This window comes from Salvelinus fontinalis, chromosome 6 (assembly GCF_029448725.1).
Source record: "Salvelinus fontinalis isolate EN_2023a chromosome 6, ASM2944872v1, whole genome shotgun sequence".
NCBI lineage: Eukaryota > Metazoa > Chordata > Actinopteri > Salmoniformes > Salmonidae > Salvelinus > Salvelinus fontinalis.
Window position 1 is genome coordinate 11,349,422 of NC_074670.1, and position 12,051 is coordinate 11,361,472.

Genomic DNA, 12,051 nt, shown 5'->3' on the forward strand with positions numbered 1-12,051 from the left:
ACATCATGTTGGTGCTTGAAAGTCTGTCACACACCCCCAGCAGCGTGCAAAGGGTTAACAAGCCAGTCAACTCTCTTTCAGAGAGGTGAGCCAATCAGCGTTTAGTATATTGTGAGCTGGAGAGAGAGATGCAGGAGGGTGGGTAGCGTAGGAAAACGAAATAGTAAACTCAGAGAATAAGGTCGGTGGCTAGATAAATGTATTTGGCATGTTACTTTTGTGCAGTATGTGTTAATGCATTGATAACTAACTTCTGTTATATGTTGTGAGCTTTGTTACGGTGACAGTAATGTACAAGGACTGAAGGAGGAGTGGTGTTTTTAGCTGGCTTGCGGTGACGCATAGCTAGATCATCGCTAGCCAACGTTACTACCCAGCAGTAGAGTAGACTGTCGGCCCATCAAATTAATACGTAACAATGTGCTGGCTTGTATTTGGGATTATTCGTTATTGGGAACTATGTAGATATTGATGTCAATTTAATCTAAGTACAAAGAAAACTGACTCTGAACTGTACTGTAAACAATATGGCAAATCAATAGCAGTCAGGCCTAGCCAGGGATAGGCCGTGGTCACTGGTTATAGACTGGAGGTTTGAGCGGTATTTTAACTAGTACCGGGTGGTTACGTGTATTTCAGCCGTGCCTGGGTCTCTTTCGACCGATAAAAGCAGCTGCACGCATTGCCCCTTCGCTACAATTAGCTAGATTAAAGCGTCAATCAACAGTAGAAACAATAAGAAAGCGAAATCCACGGCCTGTTTCGGTAAAATGCTGAGAGATAGGGCTGGAGAAATGTATCTACTCTCAAATTCATAGACAGAGCTATGGATGCAAAGACTGACCATCCATGCTATCAAAATAATAGTTTAAACCATGTTGTGAGGCTATATAGTGTTTGTTTACAAACATTGAAGGTAAACCAGCTTTTATTTTGGCTTCTGGTGGAGTGTGACAGTTGAACTAAGATCAAGGCATTTCTAAGTTATATTCTTCAAGAATCAATGGGTCCATATCAGTAATTTAACAACTGCTGATTTCCTCTTTAATTATTGTATAATTATTGTATTTTTTAAATGTTTTATTAGGAACCCCATTAGCTGTTACAATAGCAGTAGCTCCTCTCCCTGGGGTCCTAATCTAGGAGGCGGGAAAGGGCAGAGAGAGGGATAGCCTATGCCGTTAGAGAGAATCTAGTTCAGTAGGACAAGATTGGGCTTTCAGGAGTGAGCAAATGTCAGAGCCGCTTCACAGGACTATATATAGTCTGTCAGAAAACTATTGGTGGCTGACCCCTGTAGAGGGGCAAGGCTCTTTTATGGGGCAACACAGCATGGCAACCTAGTGCCAGTCTGTCACACTAGTCAGCTAGAGTACTGGAATGCAGTGTTCCATTGTTGGAGTGCAATCTGCCTCAAAGCATAATAAAGCCTCTGCCAAGAGGCTCAGACCTTTATTGCACAGGAGGTTTCCTTGTAGCAAGGTCACTGGTTCCAGCTCCTTTATTCACCACACAATCAAAATAAATACAGTTGGAAGATAAAACTACTTGTCTTGATCCGTTATGTTATTTGCATGTCACTTTTGTTTGTATTGATCTGTAATGGTACCTTTGTCGAGAGCTCTGTTACTACGTGTCAGTAATTTATGTACACTGACTGAATGAGAGGTGTGTACACAATCAAAATGCCATAGTCAGCCGTGGTTGTGTTGACTGAATGATACAGATGATACAAGCTGCATTTTTGCCCATAGCTCACAGTTCCTGGTGTCTCCCGTAGGTGTAGGAGTGTTGGCGCTGCCCTGAGAGTGTGTGTGTGTGTGTGTGTGGCGCTGCTCTGACAGTGTGTGTGTGTGGCGGTGCTCTGAGAGTGTGTGCGCCCAGAGCGAGCCACCATGCCCGTGACATCACAGCTGTTCCGAGGCTTCCCTCGGGCGAAGCTCTGGGGTTCCTCCCTGTTCCCATGCCAACGCCAGCTCCCCTGCTGCCCCACCTCCCACCGGCCCACCTCGTCGCAGCCCCACCCCATATGGCCGACAGCCATGCCCGTGCGTGGCTATAGGAGGAGCCCTGACCTCCAAAGCTACAATCTCACCCCCCCACAGGTCAACTCAATCCTCAAAGCCAATGAGTACAGCTTCAAGGTAGGGGCGGACGATACACACATTTAAACACAATGAGTACAGCTTCAAGGTAGGGGCGGACGATACACACATTTAAACACAATGAGTACAGCTTCAAGGTAGGGGCGGACGATACACACATTTAAACACAATGAGTACAGCTTCAAGGTAGTTGCGGACGATACACACATTTACACACAATGAGTACAGCTTCAAGGTAGGGGCGGACATTACACACAATGAGTACAGCTTCAAGGTAGGGGCGGACATTACACACAATGAGTACAGCTTCAAGGTAGGGGCGGACGATACACACATTTACACACAACGAGTACAGCTTCAAGGTAGGGGCGGACATTACACACATTTACACACAATGAGTACAGCTTCAAGGTAGTTGCGGACGATACACACATTTACACACAATGAGTACAGCTTCAAGGTAGGGGCGGACGATACACACATTTACACACAATGAGTACAGCTTCAAGGTAGGGGCGGACGATACACACATTTACACACAATGAGTACAGCTTCAAGGTAGGGGCGGACAATACACACATTTACACACAACGAGTACAGCTTCAAGGTAGGGGCGGACGATACACACATTTACACACAATGAGTACAGCTTCAAGGTAGTTGCGGACGATACACACATTTACACACAATGAGTACAGCTTCAAGGTAGGGGCGGACATTACACACAACGAGTACAGCTTCAAGGTAGGGGCGGACAATACACACATTTACACACAATGAGTACAGCTTCAAGGTAGTTGCGGACGATACACACATTTACACACAATGAGTACAGCTTCAAGGTAGGGGCGGACATTACACACATTTACACACAATGAGTACAGCTTCAAGGTAGGGGCGGACGATACACACATTTACACACAACGAGTACAGCTTCAAGGTAGGGGCGGACATTACACACATTTACACACAATGAGTACAGCTTCAAGGTAGGGGCGGACATTACACACATTTACACACAATGAGTACAGCTTCAAGGTAGGGGCGGACATTACACACAACGAGTACAGCTTCAAGGTAGGGGCGGACATTACACACATTTACACACAATGAGTACAGCTTCAAGGTAGGGGCGGACATTACACACAACGAGTACAGCTTCAAGGTAGGGGCGGACATTACACACAATGAGTACAGCTTCAAGGTAGGGGCGGACATTACACACAATGAGTACAGCTTCAAGGTAGGGGCGGACGATACACACATTTACACACAACGAGTACAGCTTCAAGGTAGGGGCGGACGATACACACATTTACACACAATGAGTACAGCTTCAAGGTAGGGGCGGACATTACACACATTTACACACAATGAGTACAGCTTCAAGGTAGGGGCGGACATTACACACATTTACACACAACGAGTACAGCTTCAAGGTAGGGGCGGACGATACACACATTTACACACAACGAGTACAGCTTCAAGGTAGGGGCGGACGATACACACATTTACACACAATGAGTACAGCTTCAAGGTAGTTGCGGACGATACACACATTTACACACAACGAGTACAGCTTCAAGGTAGGGGCGGACGATACACACATTTACACACAATGAGTACAGCTTCAAGGTAGGGGCGGACGATACACACATTTACACACAATGAGTACAGCTTCAAGGTAGTTGCGGACGATACACACATTTACACACAACGAGTACAGCTTCAAGGTAGGGGCGGACGATACACACATTTACACACAATGAGTACAGCTTCAAGGTAGGGGCGGACGATACACACATTTACACACAATGAGTACAGCTTCAAGGTAGGGGCGGACGATACACACATTTACACACAATGAGTACAGCTTCAAGGTAGGGGCGGACGATACACACATTTACACACAATGAGTACAGCTTCAAGGTAGTTGCGGACGATACACACATTTACACACAACGAGTACAGCTTCAAGGTAGGGGCGGACAATACACACATTTACACACAATGAGTACAGCTTCAAGGTAGTTGCGGACGATACACACATTTACACACAATGAGTACAGCTTCAAGGTAGGGGCGGACATTACACACATTTACACACAATGAGTACAGCTTCAAGGTAGGGGCGGACATTACACACATTTACACAGAATGAGTACAGCTTCAAGGTAGGGGCGGACATTACACACATTTACACACAATGAGTACAGCTTCAAGGTAGGGGCGGACATTACACACATTTACACACAATGAGTACAGCTTCAAGGTAGGGGCGGACATTACACACATTTACACACAATGAGTACAGCTTCAAGGTAGGGGCGGACATTACACACATTTACACACAACGAGTACAGCTTCAAGGTAGGGGCGGACATTACACACATTTACACACAATGAGTACAGCTTCAAGGTAGGGGCGGACATTACACACATTTACACACAATGAGTACAGCTTCAAGGTAGGGGCGGACGATACACACATTTAAACACAATGAGTACAGCTTCAAGGTAGGGGCGGACATTACACACATTTACACACAATGAGTACAGCTTCAAGGTAGGGGCGGACGATACACACATTTACACACAATGAGTACAGCTTCAAGGTAGGGGCGGACGATACACACATTTACACACAATGAGTACAGCTTCAAGGTAGGGGCGGACATTACACACAATGAGTACAGCTTCAAGGTAGGGGCGGACATTACACACAACGAGTACAGCTTCAAGGTAGGGGCGGACGATACACACATTTACACACAATGAGTACAGCTTCAAGGTAGGGGCGGACGATACACACATTTACACACAACGAGTACAGCTTCAAGGTAGGGGCGGACGATACACACATTTACACACAATGAGTACAGCTTCAAGGTAGGGGCGGACGATACACACATTTACACACAATGAGTACAGCTTCAAGGTAGGGGCGGACGATACACACATTTACACACAACGAGTACAGCTTCAAGGTAGGGGCGGACGATACACACATTTACACACAATGAGTACAGCTTCAAGGTAGGGGCGGACGATACACACATTTACACACAACGAGTACAGCTTCAAGGTAGGGGCGGACGATACACACATTTAAACACAATGAGTACAGCTTCAAGGTAGTTGCGGACGATACACACATTTACACACAATGAGTACAGCTTCAAGGTAGGGGCGGACATTACACACATTTACACACAATGAGTACAGCTTCAAGGTAGTTGCGGACGATACACACAATGAGTACAGCTTCAAGGTAGGGGAGGACATTACACACAATGAGTACAGCTTCAAGGTAGGGGCGGACATTACACACATTTACACACAATGAGTACAGCTTCAAGGTAGGGGCGGACGATACACACATTTACACACAACGAGTACAGCTTCAAGGTAGGGGCGGACGATACACACATTTACACACAATGAGTACAGCTTCAAGGTAGGGGCGGACATTACACACATTTACACACAATGAGTACAGCTTCAAGGTAGGGGCGGACGATACACACATTTAAACACAATGAGTACAGCTTCAAGGTAGTTGCGGACGATACACACATTTACACACAACGAGTACAGCTTCAAGGTAGGGGCGGACGATACACACATTTACACACAATGAGTACAGCTTCAAGGTAGGGGCGGACGATACACACATTTACACACAATGAGTACAGCTTCAAGGTAGGGGCGGACGATACACACATTTACACACAATGAGTACAGCTTCAAGGTAGGGGCGGACGATACACACATTTACACACAATGAGTACAGCTTCAAGGTAGTTGCGGACGATACACACATTTACACACAACGAGTACAGCTTCAAGGTAGGGGCGGACAATACACACATTTACACACAATGAGTACAGCTTCAAGGTAGTTGCGGACGATACACACATTTACACACAATGAGTACAGCTTCAAGGTAGGGGCGGACATTACACACATTTACACACAATGAGTACAGCTTCAAGGTAGGGGCGGACATTACACACATTTACACACAACGAGTACAGCTTCAAGGTAGGGGCGGACATTACACACATTTACACACAATGAGTACAGCTTCAAGGTAGGGGCGGACATTACACACATTTACACACAATGAGTACAGCTTCAAGGTAGGGGCGGACATTACACACATTTACACACAATGAGTACAGCTTCAAGGTAGGGGCGGACATTACACACATTTACACACAACGAGTACAGCTTCAAGGTAGGGGCGGACATTACACACATTTACACACAATGAGTACAGCTTCAAGGTAGGGGCGGACATTACACACATTTACACACAATGAGTACAGCTTCAAGGTAGGGGCGGACGATACACACATTTAAACACAATGAGTACAGCTTCAAGGTAGGGGCGGACATTACACACATTTACACACAATGAGTACAGCTTCAAGGTAGGGGCGGACGATACACACATTTACACACAATGAGTACAGCTTCAAGGTAGGGGCGGACGATACACACATTTACACACAATGAGTACAGCTTCAAGGTAGGGGCGGACATTACACACAACGAGTACAGCTTCAAGGTAGGGGCGGACGATACACACATTTACACACAACGAGTACAGCTTCAAGGTAGGGGCGGACGATACACACATTTACACACAACGAGTACAGCTTCAAGGTAGGGGCGGACGATACACACATTTACACACAATGAGTACAGCTTCAAGGTAGGGGCGGACGATACACACATTTACACACAATGAGTACAGCTTCAAGGTAGGGGCGGACGATACACACATTTACACACAACGAGTACAGCTTCAAGGTAGGGGCGGACGATACACACATTTACACACAATGAGTACAGCTTCAAGGTAGTTGCGGACGATACACACATTTACACACAACGAGTACAGCTTCAAGGTAGGGGCGGACGATACACACATTTACACACAATGAGTACAGCTTCAAGGTAGTTGCGGACGATACACACAATGAGTACAGCTTCAAGGTAGGGGCGGACATTACACACAATGAGTACAGCTTCAAGGTAGGGGCGGACATTACACACAATGAGTACAGCTTCAAGGTAGGGGCGGACGATACACACATTTACACACAACGAGTACAGCTTCAAGGTAGGGGCGGACGATACACACATTTAAACACAATGAGTACAGCTTCAAGGTAGTTGCGGACGATACACACATTTACACACAATGAGTACAGCTTCAAGGTAGGGGCGGACATTACACACATTTACACACAACGAGTACAGCTTCACGATTGTGCTGAGACCATAACAATATGAGTGTGTGCTTTGGTTCTAGGTTCCGGAGTTTGATGGTAAGAATGTGTCGTCGGTGATGGGGTTCGACAGTAACCAGCTGCCTGCCAACGCACCCATCGAGGACCGGCGCAGCGCTGCCACCTGTCTGCAGACGCGGGGGATGCTGCTGGGAGTGTTCGACGGCCATGCGGGCTGTGCCTGTGCACAGGTAAAGTTTCTGCTGTCATTGTATATAATCTGCGAGTTAGTTTTGATGTGCAGTTAAAACATCTACCTGTCTGTTTCTCAGGCGCTGAGTGAGAGGTTGTTCTACTACGTAGCCATGTCCTTGATGCCCCATGAGACCCTGTGTGAGCTGGAGTCGGCAGTAGAGGCAGGCAGACCCCTCAGCCCCATCCTGCAGTGGCACAAACACCCCAACGACTACTTCACCAGGGAGGCACAGACTATGTACTTCAACAGCCTCAGAACCTACTGGCAGGAACTCATAGACCTCAGCAGGTAAACACACACACACACACACACACATACACACACACACACACACAGGAACTCATAGACCTCAGCAGGTACACACACACACACACACACACACACACACATACACACACACACAGCAAGTCATAGACCTCAACAGGCATGGGGTAATAAGGGTGCATCAGTAATGTTATTAAACATGGGTCATTATTCAGTGTTGGAGTTGATTGTATGTGATTGTGTTCCCAGTCCAGGGGAGAGCCTAGGGCCCAGAGAGGCGTTGCTGAGTGCCTTTAAGAGACTGGACAGTGACCTGTCTCTGGAGGCTCAGGTGGGAGACCGTGTTCTATCCCCTTGACTTCTATCCTCTGTCCATCGATGTCTCTGTGTTACCATAGTATCCAGCCCTGGGTAGAAATGTGTAGTGCTGATCCCTATGTTGTGTTGTCCAGGTGGGAGATGCCAATTCCTTCCTCCACTACTGGGTTCTGAGAGTGGCCTTCTCTGGAGCGACTGCCTGCGTAGCTCACATCGATGGATCCGACCTGTACGTACTCTAGTCCACAGCCACGGATCTCTCTCTGTTGGCTCCCATATGTACTGCCTGGTCTCCATCTGTCTGCTCTGACTGAGTGTCTGAAACCTCTGACTGTGGTTGTGTAGGTATGTAGCGAACACGGGCGACGGCCGGGCGGTGCTGGGGGTCCAGGAGGAGGACGGCTCGTTCAGCGCTCACACGCTCTCCAACGACCACAACGCCCAGAATGAGAACGAGGTGGCCCGCATCCAGGAGGAGCACCCCCCCTCTGAGAAGAAGACTGTCGTACGACAGGTCAGTACCGTTACACATCCAGAGAGAATGGTGGCACAGCAGGTCAGTAAAGTTACACATCCAGAGAGAATGGTGGCACAGCAGGTCAGTACCGTTACACATCTAGAGAGAACGGTGGCACAGCAGGTCAGTACCGTTACACATCCAGAGAGAACGGTGGCACAGCAGGTCAGTACCGTTACACATCCAGAGAGAACGGTGGCACAGCAGGTCAGTACCGTTACACATCCAGAGAGAATGGTGGCACAGCAGGTCAGTACCGTTACACATCCAGAGAGAACGGTGGCACAGCAGGTCAGTACCGTTACACATCCAGAGAGAACGGTGGCACAGCAGGTCAGTACCGTTACACATCCAGAGAGAACGGTGGCACAGCAGGTCAGTACCGTTACACATCCAGAGAGAACGGTGGCACAACAGGTCAGTACCGTTACACATCCAGAGAGAACGGTGGCACAGCAGGTCAGTTAAACATAAAGTAAAAACAAACATATATCCTCTATCTCTTTCTCTCCCTCTGTCAGGACCGGTTGTTGGGCCTGCTGATGCCGTTCCGTGCGTTTGGAGATGTGAAGTTCAAGTGGAGCATTGATTTGCAGCGAGGTGTGTTGGAGTCAGGACCAGACCAGCTCCATGACAACGAACACACCAAGTTCATCCCCCCCAATTACCACACCCCTCCCTACCTCACGGCCGAGCCTGAGATCACACACCACCGCCTCCGACCTCAGGACCGCTTCCTGGTGAGAGACAAAGGATTGGTCAATTGACTGATTGACCAATTCATGATTTCATTGATTGATTGATTGATAAGGCTTTGTTGTCTTTTCTTGAACAGAAACTTGCATTGTGCTCCATTAACACATAACTATATCTGAAGTTATGTAGTTAGAAGTTTCCTTTTGTTAACTAAGGGTCTTTGTCGCTCCTCCGCAGGTGCTGGGTACAGACGGGCTGTGGGAGACGCTCCACCGACAGGAGGTGGTCCGGATCGTAGGGGAGTATCTAACGGGGGTCCACCAGCGCCAGCCCCTCACCGTGGGGGGTTACCATGTCACCCTGGGACAGATGCAGGGGCTGCTGGCTGAGAGGAAGGCCCGTGCCTCCTTGGCGTTCCAGGACCAGAACGCTGCCACCCACCTGATTCGCCACGCGGTGGGCAACAATGAGTTTGGAGCAGTGGACCACGAGACGCTGTCCAAGATGCTGTCTCTCCCTGAGGAACTGGCCCGCATGTACCGTGACGACATCACCATCATCATCACACAGTTCAACCCACACGTGGTTGGACACCAGCGCCAAGGGGGGGAGTCCTGAGCCAGCTCAGCCTATCAGAGGGGAACGTGGACATGAACAGGAAGTTTACTTTCTAGGAGGAAAAACACTGATGTGAGGACTGGGTCTTGCTACAGACACATGGTTAAGCCCTAATTTTTATTTTACCAAACGTGCACAAAACATACTGTTTATGGACTAACCCTGCAGAGGGAGGACTGTCTACCTTCGGACTCCTTATTTTAGGATTGTTATTGAAGAGGTGCGTGTACAGTATGTGCACATGTGAGCACACAGTCCTGGTCATGTGGATTGTTGAAAGGCTTGCTGAAACTGATCACAAGTTGGCTCTTTTGTGGCCTTGTGTGTGTATGAAGCTTTTAAAGGATATTTGATCAAGCTCCCTGCAGCTGCTCTGCTCTGTCACAGTCTCTGCCCATAGGAAACTTTCATTTGTGCCAAAAGAGTTGCTGCTTTATAACTATGTTGTCTGAGCATTGAGGTAATGATACGGTGGCAGCCTTTGTGTTTGTTCAATCTGGCCTGTCTTCATTGCTAGCCTGGTGTCAGATCTCTGTCTGAGGTAACCATGGAATTAGGAATTGAACTGTAACCATCTCCTGTCATGTTCATGCCAAACCTCCAGGAGTGACTGAAACAGAGACAGAATTAGTCATTGTTGGTAGGACACTAACCATGGTGGTGTGGTTCTAGGCTTTTATAGGTCAAATGAAGGGTGTGCATAATAGGAGGTTGTTTATCTTATGGTGGTGTATATTTAGGAGAGGAAAGAATGTAAAGCTGAAGGTGGCTCTGTCTGGACGCTGGCTGAATACTTGAAGGTTATTTATGCAACTTTTAATATGTCGCAGGTATTTATCCACAATTATATGAGATGTGACAGGTATGTATGTACAGTGTCTTTACCTGTTTAGGCTTGAGATTAAAGTTTTTTGTATTTGGAAACTTTTAATAAAACACTAACTACACACAATGGCTACTACACATGTTAGATTGTTTTCTGCCTGTCTGTACGTATTGCTGCCTGGTTGTGCTGTTCTGCAGTGCCTCTGTCTTTAACTCTCTCCTGCCACACCCCTGGAATGTGCTCAGACCGGACTGTGTGCCGGTGGTGCTCTCAGAAGGTCAAGGCAGACTGAGTCCATTCCAGAGGTCAGCCAGCGAGGTGTCAAGTTACACTGGTGTGTATTTGTGTGTGTTCAGGTCATGGTAATTTCTCTGACAGATTCTCCTAGTCACACGCTGCCACAGTGACCAAGGCAGTACAGAGTACAGCTCACCCTCTCGCTCCGCACTCTCCCCAACAACAACCCCCTATTGCTTTGCAGCTCTGTAGTAGGCTTAATCTGTGTCCCTGTCTGCCTGAAACCGAGTTATCTTCTAGTTTGTGTAGTTGGATCAGTAATCAGTGGTGCTTTTTTTGGCTACTTTGATAGCAAGGAGAGTCCTTGTAATGTAACCAGTCTGGTTCATATTATGTTCACACTGCACTCATTCTGCGGTGGAGTCAGTCAGTAACTCAGACGTGTCCATTGTCAGCCACTAGATGGCGCTAGTAGTCAGAGAACCTTATTGGAAGATCCCTTACACAGAAATATGACTGAGACGTCCGCATGCACACGTGTTTAATTTATTTGATGCAGTGACCTCTAGGCAGGATTGTTATTCTCCTAGGTTTTTCTGTCCTTAGTTACCAATCTATGTGTTTGGGTGTGTAGACCTGTTTTGATAGTGGGAATTTGTGTGTGTGTGTGTGCATACCTGCATCGTGCGTGTCAGTGGGTATTGTGTTTATCATTCTCAGCATGTCTTACTGGCATAATGACTGTATTTCTGAGGTAAGGTTGTGTTTGGAAGGAGGGTACTTCATGGGCTATTTTCTTTATGCTGGTGTTATTGGACTGTTACATGTTAATGCTGGTGTTATTGGACTGTTACATGTTAATGCTGGTGTTATTGGACTGTTACGTGTTTATGCTGGTGTTATTGGACTGTGTTACGTGTTTGTGCTGGTGTTATTGGACTGTGGTGTTACATGTTAATGTTGGTGTTATTGG

The 12,051-nt window shown here is 47.3% G+C and overlaps 1 protein-coding gene across 19 annotated transcripts; it reads left to right on the top strand.

The window, feature by feature from the left end:
• Positions 1–94: 94 nt before the first annotated feature.
• On the top strand, positions 95–10,967 carry LOC129857029 (pyruvate dehydrogenase [acetyl-transferring]-phosphatase 1, mitochondrial-like). Of its 19 annotated transcripts, none has more exons than XM_055924905.1 (10): positions 2,169–3,045; positions 3,349–4,181; positions 4,809–5,337; positions 5,416–7,597; positions 7,679–7,890; positions 8,116–8,197; positions 8,319–8,413; positions 8,530–8,698; positions 9,223–9,441; positions 9,635–10,967. In XM_055924905.1, the coding sequence occupies exons 4-10, from the start codon at positions 7,466–7,468 to the stop codon at positions 10,013–10,015; spliced, it is 1,290 nt and encodes a 429-aa protein (XP_055780880.1). In that variant the 5' UTR covers positions 2,169–3,045; positions 3,349–4,181; positions 4,809–5,337; positions 5,416–7,465; the 3' UTR covers positions 10,016–10,967. The 19 variants fall into 19 exon arrangements, with proteins under 19 accessions (XP_055780867.1, XP_055780880.1, XP_055780881.1 ...); XM_055924906.1 differs by having other exon boundaries at positions 3,349–4,034; positions 4,574–5,337; XM_055924892.1 differs by lacking the exons at positions 2,169–3,045; positions 3,349–4,181; positions 4,809–5,337 and adding exons at positions 95–181; positions 1,781–2,144 and having other exon boundaries at positions 7,430–7,597.
• Positions 10,968–12,051: the final 1,084 nt, after the last annotated feature.